Source organism: Petromyzon marinus, chromosome 26 (genome assembly GCF_048934315.1).
Source record: "Petromyzon marinus isolate PM22_M1 ecotype Great Lakes invasive population chromosome 26, UKy_Petmar_22M1.pri1.0, whole genome shotgun sequence".
NCBI lineage: Eukaryota > Metazoa > Chordata > Hyperoartia > Petromyzontiformes > Petromyzontidae > Petromyzon > Petromyzon marinus.
The window spans coordinates 2,196,098-2,223,005 of NC_133692.1; the positions used below are offsets into that span (position 1 = coordinate 2,196,098).

The 26,908-nt window shown below is 44.9% G+C and overlaps 2 protein-coding genes across 4 annotated transcripts; one reads left to right on the forward strand and one right to left on the reverse strand.

The window, feature by feature from the left end:
* The first annotated feature begins 315 nt into the window (after positions 1-315).
* LOC116946137 (glucagon-like peptide 1 receptor) lies at positions 316-24,025 on the forward strand. 3 transcript variants are annotated; one of them, XM_032961030.2, is made up of 14 exons: positions 316-806; positions 3,197-3,260; positions 5,572-5,665; positions 6,331-6,438; positions 7,696-7,820; positions 7,935-8,041; positions 8,595-8,751; positions 9,147-9,306; positions 9,864-9,924; positions 12,609-12,678; positions 13,130-13,218; positions 15,125-15,263; positions 16,069-16,105; positions 20,244-20,332. In XM_032961030.2, the coding sequence occupies exons 2-14, from the start codon at positions 3,204-3,206 to the stop codon at positions 20,303-20,305; spliced, it is 1,266 nt and encodes a 421-aa protein (XP_032816921.1). In that variant the 5' UTR covers positions 316-806; positions 3,197-3,203; the 3' UTR covers positions 20,306-20,332. The 3 variants fall into 3 exon arrangements, with proteins under 3 accessions (XP_032816921.1, XP_032816920.1, XP_032816918.1); XM_032961029.2 differs by having other exon boundaries at positions 317-806; positions 8,655-8,751; positions 16,069-16,110; positions 20,244-24,025; XM_032961027.2 differs by having other exon boundaries at positions 319-806; positions 16,069-16,110; positions 20,244-24,025.
* On the reverse strand, positions 19,303-25,831 carry LOC116946138 (S-modulin-like). Its single transcript, XM_032961031.2, has 4 exons — positions 24,605-25,831; positions 23,295-23,406; positions 21,202-21,327; positions 19,303-20,486 (listed from the first exon to the last, which is right to left on the reverse strand). The coding sequence occupies exons 1-3, from the start codon at positions 24,983-24,985 to the stop codon at positions 21,233-21,235; spliced, it is 588 nt and encodes a 195-aa protein (XP_032816922.2). The 5' UTR covers positions 24,986-25,831; the 3' UTR covers positions 19,303-20,486; positions 21,202-21,232.
* Between the last annotated feature and the right edge of the window lie 1,077 nt (positions 25,832-26,908).

Consider the following 26,908-nt stretch of genomic DNA (forward strand, 5'->3'; position numbering starts at 1 on the left):
CCCCTTCGGATATGATCCATTATCCCACGCATGCCACCCTCTTCTCGTCAGACCATCGCCCTGATCGGGTCGCATTTGGTAGAGACGCACGTAGCGGTGGCCACATGAAGGTTCATGTGGCCAGCCATTCGCCGTGCGTGTCCCACGGAAGGGCGCTGCTATGCGGAGTCCTCAATCTCGTTCATCGGTAGATCCGTTCGTGGATTTGTCTTAATTTATTAGGTTTTTTTTACGGTTACTGTTTTACGACGCGATTTTTTTTATCTCGTGCGTAAATGCATGCCCCTGCACGCCGCTGGGTGGGAGGGGGTGGGCGAGTGGGATGGGTGAGTGAGGTCGTGTGTGTTTGTGTGTGTTGCGATGGGTGGTTGGGTGGTGATGGTGGCTGGTGGATTGAAAAGCTTATAGCCGTATCACGACCCAGCACTTTACACGAGGAGTCGAGAGGAGTGAACAAACATTCCATCCTTCCAACCACCATCATCACCATCACCATCATCGTCGCCGGCTGCTGACCTCGTGCTGAGGAGCACCTCCGATTATAATTTGCGCAAAAGCACCGCAGGAAGAGGGCGATTTGAGAGTGCAAAGTGGTGCAGAGTTGAGAGTGCAGGGTGGTGCAGTGCAGGAAGCTGCTGCTGCTGCTGCTACCACACACGCACAAGAGCGCAGGATGTAACGAGGGAGTTAGGAGCGGGGGGAGCGGTTAAGCCGTGCAATTTGTATTTATTTGAAGACGTCAAAGTTTCAACGTTGTCTAACGAGTTTCGGACGCTGTTTATTTCGTCTACATCGCAAGACACCGGGTAAGGACATTTATAACTCCACGCTGTCACCACTCGGGATGTTTTGTTGTCGCTGCTCCTGCTGCTGCTGCTCCGTTCGCCGGTCGTGCGAGGGCGTTGGGTGTCCAGGAGCTACCGCAGTGAACCACCACCACCCACCACCACCCACCACCACCCACCACCACCCACCACCACCCACCACCACCCACCACCTACCACCACCCACCACCACCCACCACCTACCACCACCACCACCCACCACCTACCGCCACCCACCACCACCCACCACCTACCACCACCCACCACCCACCACCTACTACCACCACCACCACCCACCACCACCACCCACCACCACCCACCACCACCACCTACCACCACCACCCACCCACCGCCCACCACCTACCACCACCACCTACCACCACCCACCACCTACCACCACCCACCACCACCCACCACCTACCACCACCACCCACCACCACCACCACCACCCACCACCACCTACCACCCACCACCACCCACCACCTACCACCACCTACCACCACCACCCACCACCACCTACCACCACCCACCACCACCACCACCCACCCGGCCACGGCTCACATCAGTGGTGAGTGATATCCCGAGCTTGTTCTTCGTTACCCCCCCCCCCCACTCACTCCAGCCCCCCATCTCACCCCCTTGCCACTTCACCAACCCGCACTGACCGGCGTGGTGAAGTATGGTCAAGCGACCCATCGATCGGTAAGGGGTGGGCCCTCGTCCAGCAGTGTACTGACGGAGGAAAGGTTCTAAATTGCGATTCAGTTACGTAAAGTGACGTCCCATTATTTACGCTAAGCATTGTACGTATTTTAAACTACTTTCGCATCGTACGTAGCCAACCGTGCTAATTCACACTGAGTATGAAAATGCCTCCATAGGGGTGTAGGTTATCAAAAAGTAATGCGGTTCGCAAGCCCCCACGTGTCGGTCGGGTAGGTACCGTTTGAGTTGCAGACGCGAGGCGTCGTGTCGCAATTTCGGCGACAATGCAAGAGGCGAAGCCGTCACCGAACCGAATTGACATCCACGTTGTCCCGCGAGTCACCTGCCTGTCCCATCTGTCCACTCGCATCCGTCCGGTTGTAAACCTTCCACAAGAAACTCTCTCCCTGCCGCAAGTCACCACCAAACCCCCTCTCGCCCCCCGTGCACTTCTCGTCTCATCCAAATAAACAAACTAAAAACCGCGGTCACCTTGCTCGCTGCGCTCAGTCGGTCGTCAAGCTCCTCGCGAGAGTAGCTGCTGCTGCTGCTGCTGGTAAACGGAGCGGCGACAACTGGCGTCTGTCTCCCTGTCCGTCTGTCTCTCTGTCCGTCTGTCTCCCTGTCCGTCTGTCTCCCTGTCCATCTGTCTCCCTGTCCGTCTGTCTCCCTGTCCGTCTGTCTCTCTCGGTGTGTGTCCCTGTCTGTCCGTCTCCCTGTCTGTCTCTCTCGGTGTGTGTCCCTCTCTGTCTGTCTCTCTGTCCGTCTGTCTCCCTGTCTGTCTCTCTCGGTGTGTCCCCCTCTCTGTCTGTCTCTCTGGGTGTGTGTCCCTCTCTGTCTGTCTCCCTGTCAGTCTCTCTCGGTGTGTGTCCGAGTCGTCGCGCGCTTTCAGGCGGCGCCCCTAATGCGGCAGCCGTCTGGAACGCTCTTCCTTTCCATATTATGTGAACCACTTGGAGCTATGGACTTTTAAATCTCGACTGAAAACTCGTTTCTTTAGAACTGTATTTTTTGTTATCCTTCCCCCGCACCTCCGATTTAGCACTGTTGGCTACATGCGGTGCGAAAGAAGTTCAACATTCATACAACATGCATACATTGTCGCTGTATATCAGGCAGGGATAGAGAGGGAACGTTTATGGCTGATGAACTATTGTAGAGCGATCACACTTTCTGTTTGGACTTCCCAGTCTACCCACTCGACTTGTCCCAACGTCACTTACTCCAGATTGTGTTGACACATTCCTCAATAACGCTGCCCTAGAAGGAGAGAATATGCAATACGCAACATTTCTTTACAATGAAGAAGGTGTAATTGCTCAAAACGTCACTTATTTTGTATTGCTTGTATGTTAGTAATATAAGATGTATTACTAAGTTTGTATTGCTCCTGCTAGAGATTGTTCATCGATTGAGTCTGTTATTTGTGCACCACTACACGAAGACGTTTTCCCGCACCTTTGTTTCTGCTTTGATTCAACAAAACTGCTGCTTAAATTTTGATTGAAAGCTTTCGTGACTGCAGGGATTCATATCCTTGGTTCTTTCGGTAAAGTCACGTTGTTTCCCTTCGACGTGACTTTACCGACGGAACCAATCATATAAACTGGTGCTTCTTTACTTGCCCGTTGAGAAAAGACATTCGCGTTTGCAATGTATGTTCACAGAAAGATAATGGTCGTGGCCGCGGTGGTGACCGTCGCTTGCGTGATGTGCTGCTATTCCTTGGAGGTGAGAGGCTGTGCTTCCGTCACGGTGCGCTGCTGTGCGTCACTTCTCTCGTTGCCGTACGACGGTTATGGTGGTGGCGGTAGCGATGGGTTCAGGAGCTCAATGCCAATGCCGAGGTCTGCTAGCCACGACGATTGGGCGTCATGAGAGAGAGAGAGAGATAGAATGAGGGAGGAATACTCCACAACCCTGTCTGTCGCATGATGTGGCCGGTTGTAATTGCCCGTGAAACGGGGTTTGCTCTCCCAACACATCGGTGTGCTGTACTAGTAGCGAATTGGCATGTTTTGTTCACGTGACAAACCTTGCTGATTTGGCTGTGGTCGGGTGGTGGCGGGTTTAACGACACATTTTTATTTACGCGATCTCACTTTAATAAAAAAAAACTCCATTATGGAGTGTTCGTCCAGTTTTGCTGTTCCTCCTCTGTCGAAGGAGCTCAGACCGCAGTGGCATACCACGTGTAATCCTGTACGTTTTTGCATTTTAATTGCGAATAATATCAGATTGGGATGTAATGGAGAAAATGACCATTATTACGGCGGCGTGGATACTCGCACATTTTGCAAGGGACAAGTTTTATTTAAGCTGTGTTCCGTGCCAAGTTTCTTGAAGCATAACACACGCTGCTACAGTGAGGGAAAAAAAAGTATTTGATCCCCTGCTGATTTTGGTACGTTTGCCCACTGACAAAGAAATGATCAGGCTATAATTTTAATGGTAGGTTTATTTGAACGGTGAGAGACGGAATAATAACAAAAAAATCCATATAAACGCATGTCAGAAAGTGTGATAAATTGATTTGCATTTTAATGAGGGAAATAAGCATTTGACCCCCTCTCAATCAGAAAGATTTCTGGCTCCCAGGTGTCTTTTATACAGGTAACGAGCAGAGATTAGGAGCACACTCTTCAAGGGAGGGGTGAAATACTTATTTCCCTCATTAAAATGCAAATCAATATATAACATTTTTGACATGCGTTTTTCTGGATTTTTGTTGTTGTTATTCTGTCTCTCACTGTTCAAATAACCCTACCATTAAAATGATAGACTGATCATTTCTTTGTCAGTGGGAAAACGTACAAAATCAGCAGGGGATCAAATACTTTTTTCCCTCACTGTATTTGGAGAAATAACATCGGGGCTCTTTAACCCGGGGGTGTTCTTTTCACTGAAACTGTGTTGTACGGCTGCCCAAAGCGGCAATGCGCGAGGATTTTTTCTTCATCCTCTTTGTATGCCCCAAAGTGTAAGTCCACCGCTTGCCGCTTGTTGCGGAGGCGCGCGGCTCAAGGCCGGCGACCACCCCGGTTTAATACTGCGAGCGTGTTGAAGAACAGAGTCGCGGTGAACCTTCCAATCCCGTGGCATTATTCGAAAGCGAGCAGGCCGTGCGTGCCAGCGCCATCGTCCAAATTTGCCTCTCGTATTACCTAATTGGGTCCGCGTGGTTGTGGCAACACAGCCCTCCTACCACGACACTTTGCACACTATAAACGCGTGTCAGCATGTGAAGGCTGCAAATACCAAATGTGCCAATGGTGTGATTTGACGAAAGAACGGGATGTGTAGATGAATCCATCAATGTTCGGCATTAGTCACGCACACTCCATCCTAACTGGAAACATTGATTTTCAACATTCTACTTTTTTTTACAAAATATAAGTGCAATGCATCTCTAAGCTGAATTTATCTACGTGTAAAATGTATTCATATACCCCCTGCTAATAAAAAAATGTACATCTTTCCTACTAAACATATATGCAAACAATGAACATATACAATGATTGAAAAGAGTTGGTTGAAGGTTTTCTAAAATTAGACATGAAATAAACCTATTGGCTCATACCTCTGTGGTATTCTTCCTAGACAGCCCGTAACATTTGGTGCAGATGTTGCATCGCAAGGAGATTCAATCTTTGGATTCTCGATAATAATCATTGGCTATCAGTTGTAGGAAAACGCACTCTCATTTTACAGGATGTGTTTAATCCACCAGTGGTGACACCACTGTGCAGGTTCTCGTGACTGTGATTTGCGCGTTGCCCGGCACTCTGTCCAACGTTTCAATCCACGTGCTGGGAGCCTCTTCAGAAACTGAATTAATCTGTTCTTCGGCGGATGACTTCACTAAATTCTTCATTTGCTGAACAAAGGTCCCAGCACGTGGAGCGAATCGTCGCACATGGTGCCTGAAAGCAACGACAAACAACAACGCGCGGCACAAGCCGAAATCGCGTCATCGGGGAGCTCGATCGGTGGTGGGTTTACGGCAAGAGTTCAAACAACTCCGAGTGTTTCCTATTCGCAGGCGTCTGCCTCTCTGCTGCAAGACACCTTGCATCGGTGGTCGAGCTATGCGACGGAATGTAAGCAGTTGCATGACAGCGAACCGTTCCTCTCAGGTGAGTGAGCAAACGACGTCGACATGCAACGATCCCTGCAGAGTAATGAGACGTTGACCGCACTGTGCGTGGCATTAGCACGGTTGTTTACGTACGGTGCGGAAGAAATTCAAAATACATACATACAAAACATGTGTGGCATTGCAATTATAGATATATAATAGGCAACGCTTCAGGCAAACTTTTGTCCATTCCCAGAACATTCTAGGTTGTTTGCGTATTTTTCCTATTTTAAGGCCACAATGCTTTTGACAAATGTGTTGAGTTGTCGTTGCTATTTGTGCGCCATTGCCAACACAGCAGCAGCAGCACTGCCAAATTCTTTGTTAAACCCAGACACAGTTGCTTGGCACCATTGCACCAACTGCCACGGCAGTGATGTGGAAGCTGAAGAGAGATAAAAACTCATCAAATCTTCATATAGCTGAGTGTGTGTTTGCGTAGTTTTATCGACCAAGTTCAGAGTGCTGTATCGTTCGAAATTATTGAACAAGACGATACGTTCACGGACAACTTCTCGGTTGAGGATACAAAGAGGATCGGGAGAAACCTAATGACGAGCACAACCACCGCATCCGCATCGATATCAGTTAATGAATAATTTGAAATTCAATGATTATTGCTTGAGCACGTTTCTTACGATAACTGTGATTCATATTTTCCAGGCGTTTATTGCAACAGGACATTTGACCATTATGCTTGCTGGCCAGACAGCTTGCCAGATACAAAAGTGGCGATACCGTGCCCATCCTACCTGCCTTGGATAGACAAAGGTGAATGCATGGCGCCGTGTGGGTCTTCGCAGACGTGCTGTGTAGCTCTCCGCTGTGTTGTCGGCTTGTACCACGTGTTGTTCGGCTTGGTGTCCGACGTTTCGCTCCGTGTGCCGGGTTCCTGAATAATTGTGCAGCACTTGTAGCAAAACATCGCGCATCCTGCCGAACAACACACGCAGTACAACCAAAAATTCGCATCGGAGGGCTGCAGAGGTAAATGCGCTTTATCGTACAAATAAAAATGTCCTTGAGCTAGAGTGCGTGTTTTAAATTTGTTTATATGGTTTTAAATAAACATACATACATTTCGCATTCACCAGAAACACATGTCTCACCCAAGCGAAGTTTTATAATTGCCACCCTTATTGGCAATAGGCTGCATAAATGTTCACTCGTAAAACATTAGATGTCTGTGCTTTTTCATTAATGAAATAAAGAACAGTTCTCGTCTGCACATAACAATTCAATGTTTTTGTTTGTCCATTGGGCTACAAACTTTCCAAACAAATTTTATCGTGCAAAATATGTTTCACAACAATGCATACCATACGAGTAATTATTATTGCTTTTTTTCGTTGAGTAGGCCCCGTCTCGCGAACAGTGCTCTTGCAAGTAGCATCTGGCAGCTCAGCAGAATTTGTCCTAAGAAGCCCGAATGTTGACGAGACCCCACTGAAGGTCAAAACTGATCCACAGTTTAGTTTGCGTGTTTAAAAAAAAATACCGCAAATAAGATTGTTCTAGAAAGCGAATAAGCTAATGAACATTAATACATATTTCATGTTTGTGTGGAGAAGCGAAAAAATATCTATTTGACGAAAAACATAGGTTTCCACAGCCATTATTGTGATTCATAATAAATATTTAGGTTATGCCACGTAACTATTTGCCTGAACAAACAAAAGTGACAATTTTATTTGTTTGGCTAGGTTGGGTGGTGGAGGGTCTTAGGACAGAAATTTGGCCAGATCATTACATGGCCTAACCTACAATCAGTCATAAAGCAAGGTGTATTTAATGAATACATAACCCATAGTTCCCCATGACAACAAATAATTAGTTTGTTTTTGTGAAATGCTACTGTTAGTTTTGTATGTATGTCCTCCCTCTGTTCTAACGTGGGTTTCCTCCGGATTCTCTGGAGTCTTGCCACAGAAAACTTGGCAGGACCCTTCTGAAACAATTTCATTAAGACTCAATGAGAACGTACTAATCGTAATAAAAATATATAATTGTAATTGTGTTCTGTTTTAGTGGAAGGAGGATACGTTTACAGATATTGCACACGCGACGGTACCTGGTTAACTCAAGACAACGTAACCGCGGCATGGAGAGACCACAGCGAATGTTTGGACGATGAGAACAATATCTCCACTGAGGTCATGCATACGCACATGTACAGAATTGCATTTCCTTCACAATGCCCTCCGTTGTGTCTCAAAGGCATTGCCTATTTTAAATGTCAATTATCCACGTCTGCTGTTTCCTTCTAGGGAAAAGAGATGTATCTTCTCCATGCCTTACGTCTAGTTTATACCACCGGATACTCTGTCTCCCTCGCCTCCCTCGTGGTGGCTATGGGAATTTTGATCATGTTCAGGTAATAATAAGAATAATAACAACATATATGTGTACGTATGAATATGTGTGTGCCCTGCTATGACACTACATTTTCCACGAATAAAGATTTCTAGCAATAGGAAAAAAAATACATTGTTACGTTGCATACCCCGTGTTGAATAACTTGCAGCTCTGACCCATTAAATTACCATGTTATGTGTAAGTAAATAAAGTTACACACGTGCATTCAGTTGTAATGTTAAAGCGGTACTGAGGTATTGAGTATCGGGATGCCGCCGTCTTACAGGGGGTAAGTGCACCAGAGCTGCAAGCCGGATGTCGCCAGGTTCAATTCCATCCACGTACGGTGCGAAAGAAGTTCAGCATACATACGTACAAGTTGATACTCTGCAGCAAGAGTCTTAACCCCACCTCCCCGCCTCTGTCCACCCAGCAATTTCCCATTGGCTTATTCGACGTATATGGTAATCAACAATGTTCAGGATTAAACACGCAATTGTGCATTCACGCTCGTGGCAAGTACGATAACATTTGTCCCAGATGTGAACCTGTTTTCAAACGCTGTTTTCCAGGCGGCTACACTGCACAAGAAACTACATCCATATGAACTTGTTCGCTTCATTCATCCTCAGAGCCATTTCCGTTCTGCTCAAGGACGCTGCGCTCACACACAATTACACCAAACGGCCCCAGAACGCCTCCGATTGGCTGGGCTATTTTGGATACGAAGTGAGTGGTACCGGACACAAACTAGATACACGTGTTCATGACGTACACGATAAGGCTTGTTTTTTTTTGTGTGGAGGGGCACATTTATCGTGTGGGGTGTTTGTGTCTCGCGTGACATTTGCACAGCTGGCATAAAAAAAAGTATGGGTAAATGTTAATTCATAGCTAAATGGGGAGTATGAATTCTGTATATTTCGACACACAATCATTGGTGGATTACTAACAAAGAATTGCTATGCCTTTTGAGAAGAAACCCATGAATGTGGAGCAAATAAATGTCCATAACTAGTGAGCCGTGCCTTTTTTTTCACTTATAACTTTTCACTGGCAAAGTCTTCTGTTGCCAATGGATTGTTGCATGTTTGATGTTGTTGGGGTTTTTTTTTTTGCCACAGGGGTACACAGGATGCAGAGCCACTCATGTTTTCATGCAATATTGCATTGGCGCCAACTACTTTTGGCTTTTGGTGGAAGGCAGCTACTTACACACTCTGCTGACCATGTGCGTGTTCACCAAAAAGAAACTGATTGCATTTTACGTTCTGCTGGGATGGGGTGAGTGAATGCCTATAACAGAGGTAAACAAAAATCACACTGGTGCCAAGCCGACTTCGACGGTTTTAAAATGCGTAATGCACACATACATCTGGTCATTAGTAAATTCCACGAGCTGGATGAGGGCCTTACCGCGCGAAGGGCTCACGGTTTGTAGTTATCTGACAACGCTGCAGCAGGTTTCATGAATCTGGGGAACACAGACGCGGTAGCTTGTTGCTGTGCCCACCATGTAACCCACCAGCCTGTGACACCTCGTGTACATAGTGGTTGCCCCATGGTGGATGCCCTTTCAAGTTCTACTCAGGCTCGACCCTGCTCAGCTGTTTTTTAAGATCTGGCACTTGCTTTAGGAATTACATCCGAGACACGTTCACTTTATGCTTTCCATACCTGATGACGGACGCTTGTGTTGCGCCCGAAACGTCGTAATTTATTTTATTTTATACCTACGTGACTTTACCGATAAAACCAAAGAGTACAGTTCACGTTACATTGGACTTTTTTGTATACATGCACTGCTCTACAGTTGAACGTTGTTTTGTTTTCATTTTCAGGTACACCTATTATGTTTATCATACCTTGGATGGTTTCAAAACTGATTTATGAAAACCAAGGGTAAGATTTGTGCATGCTCTCTTTTTTTATACACAAACACAAGCCTTTTCAAAGTCTGTCGGTGCGAACATGCACATAACTACGGGAAGTACGAATGAGCCGTACCACAATTAGTAATGGATAGTGCATTGATGTAAGTGGCAGAATGTTGAAAAGCAAACAAGAGCATAAATTATCTGAAACTACAAAAGGGAATGTTGAGGTAGTGGAGAGCCTCAAGGAGACCGAGATGATGAACAGAATTTTGCATATATGGACCTCTGCAAAACGATTAGGAAAAGAGTGAAAAATGTTAAGCAACTAATACGAAGATGTTTCAAGATGACAGAGAGCAATGAAAGCTGTAAAAATAATGTTGATGATTGGCAATTCACAAATGGTCGCCCTTAGGGAGAATGAATGCACCGTCACACATTATAGAGAGGGAGAATATTAAAATTAGTGGAAGAATGTTATGCAGATCTCTGTAGATGAAGAGAAAAAACATTCATTGCAGTAATACATCGACTCCTCAGATGAAGTGTAAGCTCCAAATGGTACACGTGAAACAAAGGAAAACTCCTGAACCAGATGGTGGAGTCATCACCATCATCACCATGAAAGAACCAGTTGTTGGAACCAATTACGGGAACCATTTACTACATACTTATGTATAAATGAAAGACATCATTGAAGAAAGCCTCAATAATTTTTCGATTTAAAAAAGGGTTATACAAATTGACTTGAAGAGCTCCTAAATATAGATGGCAAAAAAATGTTAACCTCAGATTTGCTGATGACAATCATTGTACATTTCAATAGGGAGAGGGAGGGGGGATGAACTTTTCAAAGAAGGCTGCAGAGTGCCGCTCACGATACATATGTGTAGCAAGTCACGGCAAATTTACTAAGCGTTTGTTGGTGGGACACGGACCGGGAAAAACGAACATGTTTACCTAGGAGAGTTCTCTAACGGTTGACCGGGATAATTCGAATGAATTGACAAGGCGGATGAGTGAACTTAATAATGAAAGGCAACGCAGCAACGATGCCTGAATTCGAACGTTTTTTTCTCTCCAAAAGTATTTTATTATGAACAAAACGATATCAGGTACACAACACAGAGGATATGAAGAGGTGTTGACACCAGCACACAAACACATTACGGATTTACAGTGCAGTGGAAACATTTCTTAAATCGCATGTTTCAATAAACTGTTTCAATAATCTCTACAAACCCCTGGTGTCTGCCTAAGCTCTGATAGCCCTGTAGGAGAAAGGGAAAAAAGGGAAGTGAAAATGGCAAAATGCCCTCGTGAATGCAATTAAGAATCAATGCCCGCTGGAGGAGAGTGAGTTGAGGGATTCCGTGCTTGGTGGGAAGCTTCCTTCCTGCCCCTTAGTTTGACACTTAGATGCTCTAGAGGGGCAATTTTGACAAGTTATTGGCCCACTCCTGCAATGTCTGCGGGAGAGCACGGCTCTTTCCAGTTCGATATAATGGTTGTGTTTTGCCATAATAGTGAAAATTTGGATTAATGGTGTGTTGGCCTCCCTGGAAAGGCCTTGACGTTTCAACCCCAGCAAACGTTTAACTGGTGCATAGTACCTGTTGTGAAGCATGGATCCAACACGTGAACACGGACAAAGAAAATGGAACAAATGCAGACAAGTGTGCAAATTAGCGTGGAGAGATTTGTGCTTGGAATTATATTGAGAGACAGGAAAAAAATAACACGTGGATTAAACGGCATATGCAAGCGATACACGCATCCTTCTCCTCCTCCTTCCACGCGTTTATCCCACTCATGCGGAGTGTTCCGTTGTCCTTGCCAAACTTCTCCACGCTGCCCTGTCCTTTGCCAACTTTCTTTCCGCTCCTCGGGCCACCGTGGTCCAATCGCCCCCCCCCCCCACCACCTCATCTTCTGCCTTCCTCTTCAACTCTTTCCATTCCACTTGCATCACCAGCTACCTTATGACGCACATCATTTTCCTGCTGTCTCTCCGCATGACCGAACCACACCCAGAGCCTTCTCTCTCTCTCACTCGCTTTGTGATTTCTACCACCTTGAGTCTTCCACTCACGTCTTCATTTCTTAGCCTGCCCCATACACATATCCCATTTACTGTAAACAAAACAAGTTGGATTGGGTAGGATACTTGAATGCCTCGTGGTCGAGACTAAAAATGGAGTGGCAGCCAAAGGAGTGGATGTCCATCGGGATTAACACGGTTGGCCCACGTACGGTGCGAAAGAAGTTCAACATACATACGTACATACAATGTCATCACCTTATATCCAGGATAAGAACTAATATTTTTACTTCAAGCAATTGTCATGTTATGGAAACACATATGATTACTGATTATGATTTAAGGTGATGACGGCGATGATGGCTATTGACAGTGATAAATGTAAGCGTGGAGAGATTTGTGCTTTGAATTATCAGTAGCTTTCTATCTCTCACCTGAAGACGGTCGCTTGTGTTGCGATCGAAACCGACAGAACCAAAGAGAATGTAAATGATGTCTTGTTTTATTTGTGGCAATTAATATCCGTGAAATGAATAACGGTCGTCATGCATCAAACATGTGGTGCATGGTAATTGTGTTTATACAAACAATTGCCGTATCAAAGGCTAATTGTTGCTTTTGAATCGGCATTCGCACATCACAACGCTTTTCTCATTTTCATCTCAAAGGTGTTGGGGAATTAACACGTGGATGGGCATTTGGTGGCTAATACGAGGACCGATCCTGTTCTCCATTGTGGTAACTACCACGTGTTGTTTGCATTCATTCACCAAATTACACAACGTGCGTTCTGCCTTGAAATGTAACGTGTGCAAGTAGGTCGCATGTTCCCGACTGTGACATACCCACTCTCACCAAACACTGTCATTTGCTGGACACATTCACGAATGCGACCTTTTCATTCGCTCACTGCTAAAGTACTCTAGAGCGAAGCATGTTCCCATTGTTCACGTAGTTTGCGCTTTTTTTGTTGACACGTGTCAACGTTCACATATCCAACCATTTTCACATATCCGCCTGTACCTGAGTCCCCGGCGAGTCCGATATGCGACATTGTACCGCAGTTACTTTTGTTGTTGTTGTCGTCATATTTGAAATGACAAATGTTTAAACGGGGGACAGAGATGTGCCAGTGTGTATCCAATTGTAACAAAAAAGAAACATCAAACATACATTACTGTCTTTGCAGGTGAATTGTATCCTCTTTGTAAAGATCATCAAAATCTTACTCTCCAAGTTGAAGGCACAGCAATCAAAGTTTTCAAATTACAAGAGCAGGTGAATGGTGCGACTGCTGTGTATGTGTGAGTCTACGACTCCTGTAGATGTGTGAGTCTACGACTGCTGTAGATGCGTGGATATACTTCTGTAGATGTGTGGATATACTTCTGTAGATGTGTGAATATACTTCTGTAGATGTGTGGATATACTTCTGTAGATGTGTGGATATACTTCTGTAGATGTGTGAATCTACGACTTCTGTAGATGTGTGGATATACTCCTGTAGATGTGTGGATATACTTCTGTAGTTGTGTGGATATACTTCTGTAGATGTGTGGATATACTTCTGTAGATGTGTGAATCTACGACTTCTGTAGATGTGTGGATATACTCCTGTAGATGTGTGGATATACTTCTGTAGTTGTGTGAATATACTTCTGTAGATGTGTGGATATACTTCTGTGTATGTGTGAATCTACGACTTCTGTAGATGTGTGAATATACTTCTGTGTATGTGTGGATATACTTCTGTAGATGTGTGAATATACTCCTGTAGATGTGTGGATATACTTCTGTAGATGTGTGAATATACTCCTGTAGATGTGTGGATATACTTCTGTAGATGTGTGGATATACTCCTGTAGATGTGTGGATATACTCCTGTAGATGTGTGGATATACTTCTGTAGGTGTGTGGATATACTTCTGTAGATGTGCGGATATACTCCTGTGGATGTGTAGATATACTTCTGTAGATGTGTGGATATACTTCTGTAGATGTGTGGATATACTTCTGTAGATGTGTGGATATACTTCTGTAGATGTGTGGATATGCTTCTGTAGATGTGTGAATATACAATGTGTGCTATATAGCATAGCACAAGTGTACACATTTTGTTTACCCAACTACTTGAAATTAATTTCAATGTTATGATAAGCTAAATGTGTAATTGGAGCTTTTTTAAATGTTCTCTCTGCTCATGGTATCACTTGATTACAATGCAGCATGGTGCCTTATTTCCAGGATTTATTACATCCACGTAAAATAGTATTCATTTGTGCATTGACTGGGTGCCGTGGATAATGGGAATCGTGAATACGAGGAGTTTCTCCCCTACTACAATGCAGGCATCGTCGCTGTTTCCAACACGTTAGGAGATGCCTGTCTTGGCTATCCAGCCTTCATGTGGGGTCATGATCCAAAACAGACCCGCTGGGCCGAGACCAAATTGGGTTTGAAGAAGAACATGATGTAAATTTTGATTTAAAGCTTTCGTGACTGCAGGGATTCATATTCTTGGTTCTTTCGGTAAAGTCACCACGTAGAAGGGAAACAATAAAATAATATAAATATAAAACAATAAAATTCTGATAATTTGTTTTTTTTTTGGATCTTTCGGTAGAGTCACGTAGCACGGAAACAATACAACAATAAAAATAAAAAATAAAAAAATTCTCAGAATTTCTCAGAATTTTATTGTTTGATATTTTTATTATTTTATTGTTTCCCTTCCACGTGACTTTACCGAAAGAACCAAGAAGAAGAAGAACATGAGGTGTCGCTGCAACGGTCGACTTGCAGCCCAGAGGTGCCATGCCGCTTCGAGCTCCCGGCATGGCAGCTGCTGAAATAATGTGGGGGGGGGGCAAGTTTCTCAAATCCTCCGCCCCCCCCTCCCCCCAAACTTCTGTCCACCCAGCGGTATAAAAGGGTTCACCGCAGCTCGTCGATCGTAAGGTCACGTACGGGGGGGGGGGGAGGGGGGGTCAAGTGTGAGTACTCCCACCTCTTCCAAGATGTCTCGGAAGCGTGGAAGAGTAGGCCAAAACACCCTCTAGTGGGGGGGGGGGGGGGGGGGCTCTGTAGAGCTCCTTTTAGTGGAGACCCTTCCAGCAGCGGTGGCGGAGAGAAAGCAATTGCCAGTGCTGCGCCTTTTTATAGTTCAACCCGTCGCGTGTTGCAGACTTGCCCGGTCGACGCTCACCCTGATTCCGCTTCTGGGCATCCACGAGGTCGTGTTCATCTTCCTCACGGACGAGCATGCCACGGGGAGAACGCGCTACGTCCGCCTGTTCATTCAGCTCTCCTTCAGCTCCATTCAGGTGTGGTGTTGTGAAGGTGCTAACGACGCTGATCTGGACATAGACACCATATTATTTCCGGAGAAAAAATTATGTAACGTTCGCGAAGAACCGCGCGAGCGTCATTCACGCGTCTCTCAGGGGCGGAGTGGCGGTACAGCGGTTAGCGTGCTGCGCCGTTCCACCGGGAAACTGGCGAGTTTGATTCCCGATCGCGGCTACCGGCGGTGGCGAGTGAAGCCAGAATTGGTTCTGCCCTTCCACTCGTCGTGACCCACCTGCATTGACCAGCGTGGTGAAGTGCGCAACAACAACAACAAAAACCGTGACGATGATGGTGTGCAAGAGGCCTTCATCCATTGGTGGATTGAGAATGGCTGGAATGTATTTTCTGTTATTTTGTAATCCTATCATCAGGTTGCCCAACTCGGGTTATAATATAACCCAAAACATTGATTTTGTCGTGCGGAAGTGGCTTGGTATGCGGGACCTGAAACTGCTCTGTTTAATTGCAGATGGGGCAGAAGATTATAGCTTGATGAGGTGTGCAAGACAGATATTTAATAGATCGTAGTAAGAATAAATGTTAGAGTGTGTAATGTTTACTCTGCAAGGATACATGCGACTGATTTTCATCTTGGTGAAATACTGATTTCATGCTAAAATAAGGACACCTCTTTGGGACTGTGACATTTCTATCCCTAAAATAAAGTGCAGGAAAAATAAATTTGCCTCTAACGTAAATACCTGGCCAACTACTTCACATTGTGAACAAGATGTAAAAAAAAACAGTTAATAATATTGTGAACGTGTTTGTCTTTTTTAGGGTTTTTTTGTAGCGCTCCTGTATTGCTTCTCTAATGGTGAGGTAAGTGATAAAATACAGTATTGTTCAATGTAACAAAGTTATATAAAATAGTCGAGAGTTCTCGGTACACCTATTTTTAAACAAATGTGGTTACAAAAGCCACTTGTGGTTCAGTGTTATATTGCCTCACCAGCGGGAAGTACCCGGCATTGCCCGGGTGAAAAAGACACACACACACGCATCGACCCACACACACAAACACATCGACTTACACATTGCCTCATAAAAAAACCACAACACTCTAAAATAAAATAGCGTTTTGAGTCCATTCCAGATACAGGGTTGTTAACTACAGACCTTAACAAGTCACGCATTGTTTCCCAAAAACGTCGTTACACTAATTTACAAGTCATCATCATCAGCAGCAACGCTCAGGGGCAATCCGCTGCTAGATGAAGGCCTTCCCAAGCCGCTACCGCCTCTCACGATCCTGGGATGTCATAATACACCCAACCCAGCGCCTGCACTCGAGATGACTTCATTGTTTCGTATCCACAGTAAACTTCCTCTTTTATTATTATTATTATTATTGTTGACAATCGGCCATCATTCCATCAAGAGGCACATTCTTTCCTGCCCACGTACTTTTCCCGAGTTTAAATGGTGTCATTACCATGTGTATGTTCTCCAACTTTAAAAAGCGATAGAAAATTAACGTAATTGAATGCTTGCTCTCAGAGTAATGATGCCAGTTATTTACCCAAAGGGCTTGGTGAGCCTCGAGACTTTTCCAGTGCGGTCCTCCAATTGGAATGGTTTGGCCAATTCCTTCAATGAGAGTTTGGCTTCATGGGATGGGGAAACTGGCAAACCCAGAGAAACATCCACCAAACATTATTTAACCCAAAAAAAACCTCTATTATGGATGATATTGGTCGCGAAAGCCTCCTACGTGTTAGACTCTACAAGGGGGTGACACCATTGCCATCTCGTTTCCACCTCGTAGCCGATGCTTAACAACCAGGCCCGGATTAAGGTTTCTTGTAGGCCCAAGGCACTTCAGTTTCGTTGAGCCTTCAGTGATTACTCGTCTACAGTTGGTACTGCTGCTGCCCCGCGTCGCTACTGTAGGAACTGACTTGGAGACGTAACTTCTTGGAGGCAATTCTTTAATTAAACACCGAGCACACTGTTACACATTCTCTGCTGTTACACAAACACTCCGTCTCTCACTTAAACGCAACTCTACACTAATTGCTAGCCTCCAACACAGCGCTAGCCGTCTGACACTGACGGCGCTGAACTAAGACAGCCAACCACTGCCAGCAGCGTGATTATCAAGTGGACCGACGACAGCGACGAAGGCGACAGCAGCAACAACGACGAGGGGATCCCACTCCAAACGACGGCCCCGATCCCCCGCTCGGGGTCCACCTTTATCCTGTTAGCGTGGCCTCACTCTGCCGCGGCCACGCCCCCCTTCTGGAACCTACGAGCGGGATCTTGACTTGTCCCCTCCGTAACCTTTACCCAAAATCCCTCTCGGGTCTGTCACGTGGCCTGCTGTCAATCAGGGCTGCGTCAAGCTGCAGATCCCCTTCCCTGCCAGCAGCCAGCACTATGCTACGTAGTGACCAATTATATGTCACGTCACGACTTCTACCGCCACTGTCACTCACTGAAGCTGATAACAAACACAAAACTGTCTCCGATCAAACATCGGACAACAACGCCGCCTTGTCTTCCCTTGCACTGCTCTCTATTGAGAGTAAGATGGTGCGAAAAAGACCATTTGAAGATGTTCTTGCAAATTTTTTTAACGAAAGAAAATCTGGAAAAGTTCTTCTCCGGCGTTAATTTCTCTCACCTGATGAAAAAAAAACGATAGACGTTGACATGACTCTTTGTATATACACTGCCAATCCTTGCTATATTAATACATTTATTCAAGAAGACATCTTGGTTACATTTTTATCATACATACATGTGTAGTGACGCAGATCGGAGGCAGTAATACTTGGAGGCACTTATTTTTATTTAACAAGCACCATCGGGATAACACGCAACACCCTACGTGGGTGCACACTATTAGTATTAAGACCATCTATTGTGGGCGGCACTACTTAGAACAGTTGGTAGACTGTCTGACTAGCAGCGGGATGGTGAAGACGGAAACGACGAGGAGGAGATGGTGACGACGATGATCTTGAGCGGCACGACGGGGATCCCACGTCCAGCGACAGCCCTGAGCGCCCGCTCAGGGCTCCCTTTTATACTCCCAGCGTGCCCTCGCTCTGCCCCGGCCACGCCCCCTTCTGGAACCTACTGACGGGTTCCCGAGGCTTCGCGATGGGCCCCTTCTGTGACCTTTCCCCTAGGTGTCCCCCTCTCGTATATATCGTGGCCTGCTGTCGCAGGTACTGCCGTACACCGCAGTTACCCTTTTCCGCCAGCAGTCAGCGATATACCACTACACATACATACAAACACACAAACAAGGGTCAATTGTTTTTCGGAAGTCCTTTAGTTTTCGTAGGCCCTATGCACAGTGCCTCCTGTGCCTATTGGATAGTACAGCCTTACAACACCTGGTAAGTCTTGGTCATCTCCAGCCCAAGCTCTAATTCTACTTACCTTCCGAGACCTGATGAGATTGAGCACGTGTGGAGTGATTTGGTCTTCGGCACTTTGTCGTAATTATGTTTCCGTGAATGAGCGTCAATAATTTTGTCGTAAAATTTCCCCGATATCCCGATTATGTTATCAGCATCATGTCAAGAGATGACGTATACATTTTATATTTTCTGCAGAGCAGTGAAAACTTTTGTTTTTAAAGTGTCTAACAGAAGCAAAAAATCACAAAGCTACATCTGAAATCCCTTAAAATTACGTCTGGTCCGTACAACAGAGGGCGGCCCCTTCCCATTCACTCTGCCTGTGATCGGTTCATTGCAAGGCTGCACAACTGTTATTTGTATTGGCAAATCTGGAATTCAGGAAAATTAAGTGCAGAACCAAATTTAATTTGATAATTTTGAGTATTCCTTGTATGCAATTCGCATACAGATGTAACTTTTTGAAATACAAAAAACATCAAATTAAATAAATTTCTGCAACGTCATTTACCGTGATTATCAACTTGATTGTACGACAAATATTTAATTCTACATCATTTCAATACAGTAAACAACTTTAGGAGGCAGTGTGTACAGAATATTGGTCTTACTGCAAAGAGAATCACGAACCATCAGACAATGTCAATGCTTTATTGTACCGCACAGCCAAAGCACTTTGCCGTACGCTTACAATTGCACAAACGTACTATTAAGTTAAAAAACAATATACTATTTCACAGCAACGACACGAGAAAAAAGTCCTACAAGTGCACAATAGCATTGTTTTTAGATATATCATAAAACTGCAATTGTCATTATGGCTAGACAACCGATGAACTGTAGAATCACTTGTAACACAGACGGTATTTTTTGTTGTTAAACATTTGTAGGCCGTGAATTAAGGGTGAAACGTGAGTTTTATCAGCCTCAACCGTTGTTATGATGTAACAAAATATTCTGCAGAAATTGGATTCTGCAGTTTATCCACGGAAGTGTCAGCGTCCCCCCCCCCCGCCCACCTCTGTAATGTTTGCATTGACCTGAGATGAGTTTCTCCTTAAGATCATATTATCTTATAAACATAGCCAAAAATACCAGCTTAATTGTGTTAACCTACATTTTGATTGTATTAATGACAGCTTGATGTTGCCATGTATTAGTATTTTTTTTAAATGTATGGATTGTAAGCACTTACACAATAAGGATTCTTTTTGCTGAGTATTCGATGCATTTGGTTTGCCCGTAGATGTGTTAATAATATGATTGACAAATTTATAAAGAGATTATGCAGATAGAGCCATCAAATTCACGGCTAATACATTCCCTGTGTGCTACTTATGGTGTCTTTCGCTAAACTCAGATAAGTCGCCTCTCCTAATGATGCCTTAACTCACCGACATTATTAAATCCACATTTAAGCATATCGCATTTGATGTCATGCGGTTGTAGGCCATCACCATTTAGGTCACGTCCAAATTAAGTGTGCTCTGGTAAAACACTAGGATGCATGGAGAATATATAAAAGCAAACAGTTAATGACACCCAAAAGCCAAAACACGAACACCTCTATCTTGGCAGGTCCAAAGCGAGTTCAAGAAAAAGTGGCATCTCTGGCACGTGAAGTCAAGGAAGGTAAATGAGCTGAAGTGCTCCCAAAGCTCCTTCACCTCCATGAAGAACTTCTCAATGGAAGGTGGCCAATTGTTGTTTGATAGGAGCGGGCTGTACGTTGGTAAGAAGCGCCCGTCCAGGGCAGAGCTCTTGCACAGCAAGGAAGCAAAGCGTCGTGAAGGCATGGGCAGCACCACCACCAACAGTAACCTGAGTGACAGCCAAGCAGTCATTGAAGACACAGTGTGAGATGTAGATCATACCACAGTGAGGGCATAGTATGAACTTCAGCGCATATGACAAAGCTTCCGTTAAGCTACATCGTGCTGGATGATATGGGGGTGGGTGGGGGGGGGTTTCCAATTTGTTGGAATATACAAAAACATATCCCGGAAATGTGGCATTGGATGTTTAAGAGTGTGTAAATATATATATGAAAATTTATGGGGTTTTTTTTTATTTTGCTCAGATGACCAATTATAACATTTCGTGTGATTTATTGCTTATTTAAAGTCTTAATTTCTACCTTTGCACTTAAGCGGTAAATGTTTGAATTCAAATGTAAGTTGCTTTTAATTACTTAATCACATTAATGATGTTGTTCAATTGCAGTTATTAAAACAAACTGTGTGTATCTAAATACGTGTGATCATCATACTCGCTACTGAGCTGGGTTCATTTGCATTGACGTTGGGTTCCCTGCAGCTGCCCGTTATATTTTGTCATCAAATACCAAAGTGTCCCATTTGCCGTGAAATATAAGCGAGAGTGCTCGCCGACACGACTAAGGATTGGGCCAAAGGTGCGTCACCGTCGGAGTCAAACCGCATGAGACGGACGTCCACATTCCCATTGCGCCCATTGCTCGTTGTCCGTCGCGTCCGTGAGGTGGGCAGAGGAGAAACAAAGACCGTGGTAACGTTACCCTCCGCCTCGCCGCTCCTCCACCGCGCACTCTACTTGTGGTTGTGCCGCTTTTCATATTGGATGAGCCGCTGTATCTCGATGTTGTTTTTAACCCCTTCCACAAATTCTCCCTCGGTGATTTTATCTGCAAACGAGATGTGCGTGTGTGTGTAAAAGGCGTTTCGAGACGATCTCCTTGAGGAGCCCCCCACCACCACCACCACGTGATATTAACTGTGGTGCAGGGTCAACTCAGGACCAACACACACAACGCACTCCTGCTAAAATATGCACGAGCAGTAACAACAACCAGTGCCACTGCATTATTATTTAAACGCTTTATTACAAGTTGAATTGCCAGGGTTGGTGATTTCACATTTTATTTTTTGGGAGATTTGGCTTTTTTTATGGCTCTGGTGAATATTTTTTGTTTTGCCATATGTTAGCCCTTAACGGTTTTCTTGAAAATATGTGTGCGAAACCTTCTCTCAAACAGCTTGAGCATGGCAAAGATATTGGCATACTTTGCCTGACAGGATGACATCACATTTGTTGCACATATTCTGCACACAGCTTTGTGACAGCTCCCAATCTCAAAAAGTTATATCGGCAGCAGAAATTACGAGACAATTGGATACAGGTTTCATCCTTGTTTGAATTCACCAGTGCAGCACATGCACCATTATTTCCTACTTCCACCATTTGTGTGTGGGGTACGTTTTATCCAAGTCCTGCTTCCACACAGTGGGGTCAAACGTAGCACTGTTGAGTTGCCTTATGGTTCTAAATATATTTAAAATAATAATAAAAGGCAAAGCTCTAGCCATTTTGAGTTGGTGGCTATTTTAAGGCTGTGTGCAGATTGCGTGCATGAATGGTAATGTCATCATCGCATGCAAAACGTGTGTGTGTGTCCTGTCTTGTTGTCTTGACACGCGTTTTGTGTAATAATGATTGTTTCCGGTATTCTCATTCGATGCTTAGCCTCTCTGGCTGGCGAGCATACCTCAAAATGTATAGTTACCATTAAAAAAGCAGAATGCCACTTTACTTTAAAAAATCTACTTCATGGATACAATTTCACGATGATCAGCCTCTTGATACGCACTTGCTGCTCATGACAAATACAGGGCCCAAAACTCCTGAAATGTGACGTTAGTAACTGGGAGCAGGCTTTGCACACTTTCTAGTATCTTTATTGTCAGTCTTCCTACAGTTCCTGGAAATGAGAATGGCATTGGAAGAGCTGGTGTACTGGCATTCACCCCAGATTCTCAAAAAAACAAATTGCAGGAAGCAATAAAATATTGCCCTCCAAATTCGAGGGCCTCAGTCTCAATTTTAGTTTGTAAAATCTAATACAATATGGTACGTATTTAGATTCAGCCCAATTAAAATCCCCAGCTACCAAACTTTTGTAGGTGTAGGTTTTAAGAGAAAAATCGTGAATAAAAAAAAGTTCTGTCCACTACCAAACAAAATATTGGTTCGTCTTCTTGGTTCTTTCGGTAAAGTCACGTAGAAGGGAAATAATAAAAATAAAACATAATAAAATTATCACGACGTTTCGGCCACAACACAAGCAGCCGTCTTCAGGTGAAGAAACAGAACTGTCGGGAAGACAGCGTTCCAATGAACACTGCCAAGCTTGGCAGCGTCTTTTAAGCTGGGTTTAACGATAAGCACAGATGTGACTATTTCGTCGAGTTTCAGCGTTCCATCCTTTCTAGAACACAATTTACATAAGTCAGCACTCACTTATGTCCAGCTATATGTATTAGATGACAAGGTGTATGGATTTAGAAATATCAGAATCTAGAGCGATGTGAATCTATAGAATCTACAGCGATGTGAATCTGATGTGCACATATAAAATCTACAGCAATGCGACTACGTAATCTATAACAGTGTGACTCTATAACATTTATAGTGGTTGTGCAGTCATCTACGGCGGTGTGATTGTATGGAATATAATTGGGGGAAAAATGTTCGTTACCCTAAAGTAATTTTCGGTGAAATATCACTCTTACGGGAATAGTAATGGCCAATTAAAGGACATGTTATATTTAGTTGAGCGCTCAGAGATACTGAGCATCGTTAAGTGTTGCTCACCGTTTTCTTTTTTGCCAAAAAATTTCCACAGCTTCTCTGTTCGTTTTTCAGGAGAGTTTTCGCCTTCCGGCAAGGTCTCTTGTTCTTCTTGTGGAATCATCTTAAATATCGCCTGAAAAACACACACATTTTCAAGTAGAAATACTGTACTCTACCACAGTAGGTGGCTGGACCAATACAGCCACAGTAAGATTGATTATATATGTGTGCGAATTCTGGTGCACATGGTATCATTGGGTATTTTAGTATTCATGTATGTTGAACTTCTTTGTGTTTATGAATGTTGAACTGCTTTTGCACCGTACGTATGCAACCGTGCTATTATTGTGGGCAGTATAAAAAATACTCCACAAGTACTCCACAAATATGGCTGTGTGCCTGATGAAGCTAGTTGTAATTACTGGGGAAACGTCGTACTCGGATTGGAAATGTTGTGGCTTGGCTCTCCAACACAACCGGTGTGCTGTACTAGTGACGAATTGGCACGTTCTGTTTACGTGACAAAGCTTACTAGTTGGCTGTGTCGGGTGGTGGCGGGTTTAACGACACGCATATTTATGCGATCTAACCCAAAAATAACCCTGTGTTATGGATATAAAAAAGTATTTTGCTCTGTGTTCTAGTTTTGTCTTAAAATCACTGTTATAATTTTAAAAAATACACATATATACGACGGCTACACTCTGTTACGTATCTGTTTGTTCCATATCATAATAAATAATTAAAATGTACTGCCATTTGTCAATCCACTGCTGGATAAACAACTCGTTGTCACGCCTTGACACTCCAGAGGGTTGTTTGACTATGCCTACATGTGCCTCTATATGTTACACATACGTTAAACATCCCCACGATTGTATAACCCAACATGTACCAAATCGTGTCAAATATTGGAAGCTAAGGAGGTTGGAGGCTCGGTGGCCAAATTAATCGTTACAATATTCACTGGGAAGAGAATATAGGATTTTTTTTGGTTCAAATATCCTTTGCGATGTTGTGGCTTTTATATTTACGGGAAACTCTTGGCGCATTGTACTCCTCAGTCGCACCTTCAGATGGGCGAGTGCTGAAGTGTCGGTGGCTCTGAGAAGTCGTTTAAAAATAAGGATGGGCAAGGGCCATTTGTTGTTGTGCTCTCTGCCTCAGGAACTCAGAACTCCATCCCGAGTCACGTCAGGAATGCAGGCACCCTCAATTGTAAAACAACAAAAACATAATTGGATCCTTGAACTAGATTGATCATTAAAAAAAAAAATCTTCGTTATATTCATTTTTTTTTGTAAGTGCCCTAGGCAAAAGAAGGAACTTACCGTGACTATCTCCAGCACCTCGGCTTTGTTGATGGTTCCGTTTCCATCGATGTCGTACAGAGAGAATGCCCACTCAAGCTTCAGGTCGATCTCGCCCGAGGCGGTGAGATGCAGGGCCACCACGTACTCGCGGAAATCGAGTGTCCCGTCTCCGTTGGCGTCGAAGGAGCGGAAGACGTGCTGGGCGTACTTGGTCGCGTCTGCGTTTGGGAAGAACTTGGAGTAGATCTGCTCGAAGCGCTCCCTGGAGATCCGGCTGTCCGGAGACTCTTTGAGGAAGGAGCTGTACCAGTCGGCGAGCTCCTGCTCCGAGTACGCAGTGTTGAGCTTCAGGTCGTCGAGCAGCTCCTTTGAGAGTGCCGAGCTCCTGTTATTTCCCATTTTAAGAGGGGGGCCTTTTTATTGTTATTGTTCAAATGTATATTTTTCACCCCTTGAAAATGTGCGGTGTTATGATTGTCGGGTGACTGCTACCCCCTTCAGTGTGTGCGGCCGCTCGAGGTCAGCTGCTGCCAGACACACGCTCTGTCCCAAGGGCTGCGCCTGGATTTGGTGGATTTTATACCGCAGGTCTATCCGATTAGGATTGCCGGAGATGAATCAGCGGTTTGTCGCTCTATTCCGTTCAGGTAATTAACCGTGTGGAGTATAATAGCATTGCGATTTTCATTTGGGTAAGTGAGCACGCGACAGGGCACCACTCGCAAGCAGCAACGCGGGCCCAGCTTGCCAGCCAACTCGACCGTGATGCGTAAGCATCATCAGCGACGCATTGTGTACCATATGTATAATGGGAGCACGCACAGCACGATTGTTAATCCACTGCTCGAGGATGCGGGTTAAGAGTTACCCGAGCAGACGTCACTGGTCAGTGCAGCTTGGTGACGGGGGTGGTGGTGGTGCAGGATACCGTTGGGGAGTTCGTTTTTTATTCGCGCTGCCCCTCTACTGCCCACAATGGCCACTTCACCTCTTCAATATCGCGGTGATTGCCCGTCGAAGCGCCATCCAGGCTCAACCCGGATCAGCTTCCGAGACGCGACGGCATCGGGCGCACCCTGGGTGATTTGATCGTCGCGACTGCCACGTGCGCATGGCCTGCCTGATGTTTCGTGCATACACGTACAGCCACTTTGTCAATCCACCGCTGGTTGAGGGGGCCTCTCCCCATGCCGTGCAGGTTGCGGTGGTTATTGAAGCAGAGTTCGCTGTGCTGGTTGGTGTGGCTGAAGGAGGAGGGGAGGAGAGGTGCGGGAGGGTAGACACGCAGCACTCTGCTGTAGTGACCTCCGCTGCCCACAGAGCCCTGTATGGTAATATAATGAATGTCAACCTTTGTGTCACTCCACTGCTGGATGAAGGCATCTCCATGCAATGTCCGCCGTGGAGGTTATGTGACCATACTTCGCCATGGTGGTAAGTGCGGGTTCGTGAAGGAAGCACCCCGCATTGGTTGCGATAGCACTCACCGCTGATGTTAACCATGATCCACAATTGAACGTGGTTCCGGGTGCAATGTGCTGACCACTGCACCATCACTCACCTATGTATATAATATGGTACAATGCATGAAAACTTTCTATCGGTTTATAAAATGGCTGGGAACATTTTTTATTTATAATTTGTCATTGTTCCGAAAATGCATTGACTCATTGACGCATTGATACATTGACTCATTGAGGCATTCACGCATTGACTCATTGACGCATTGACTCAATAAAGCATTGCTTTTCAGTGACAATGTTTAACTTCAAAAAATAAATATACAATTCCACCGCAGGCATCTTAAAACTCTACGATTCACCCCCCCCCCACCTCCACAGCCCCCACTCTTCCCCACCGCAATCGCAGACGGCACAGCTCGTATAATCTCAACAAACCCACAGTTAACAGGCACCTTGACCAGCGCCTGCAGTCAACCCACGGATATCGCCAGGGTTGGCCAACGTGACGGCGAATTTTGCTATCGGGAATGCACGGAGAAGAGTCAGTCCGAGGAGTGTGAGCCGATGATTTATGAGCAAGTAGGTCAAGAAGTTCGAGGCAGGGTATCGAGGCAGCGGTTTTAGTGACAAGCTTTGCATTGCGTCTCTACTTGTCCACGATTTGTGATGGCGAATGCTCGCTCACTCTGCGACAGTTAAAGAATATCAGCTGTCCGATGTGTTTTCAGGTTGTGTTGGTCGGCGTGAACGGATCGGAGAGCCGCATGCGGAATAGCGAAAAATAACTACGCGTGAGTGTCAATAGAGAATTGCTTTGTGGTGGCACATTGGCTAGTTCAGGCCAAAAACACTGCCCAAC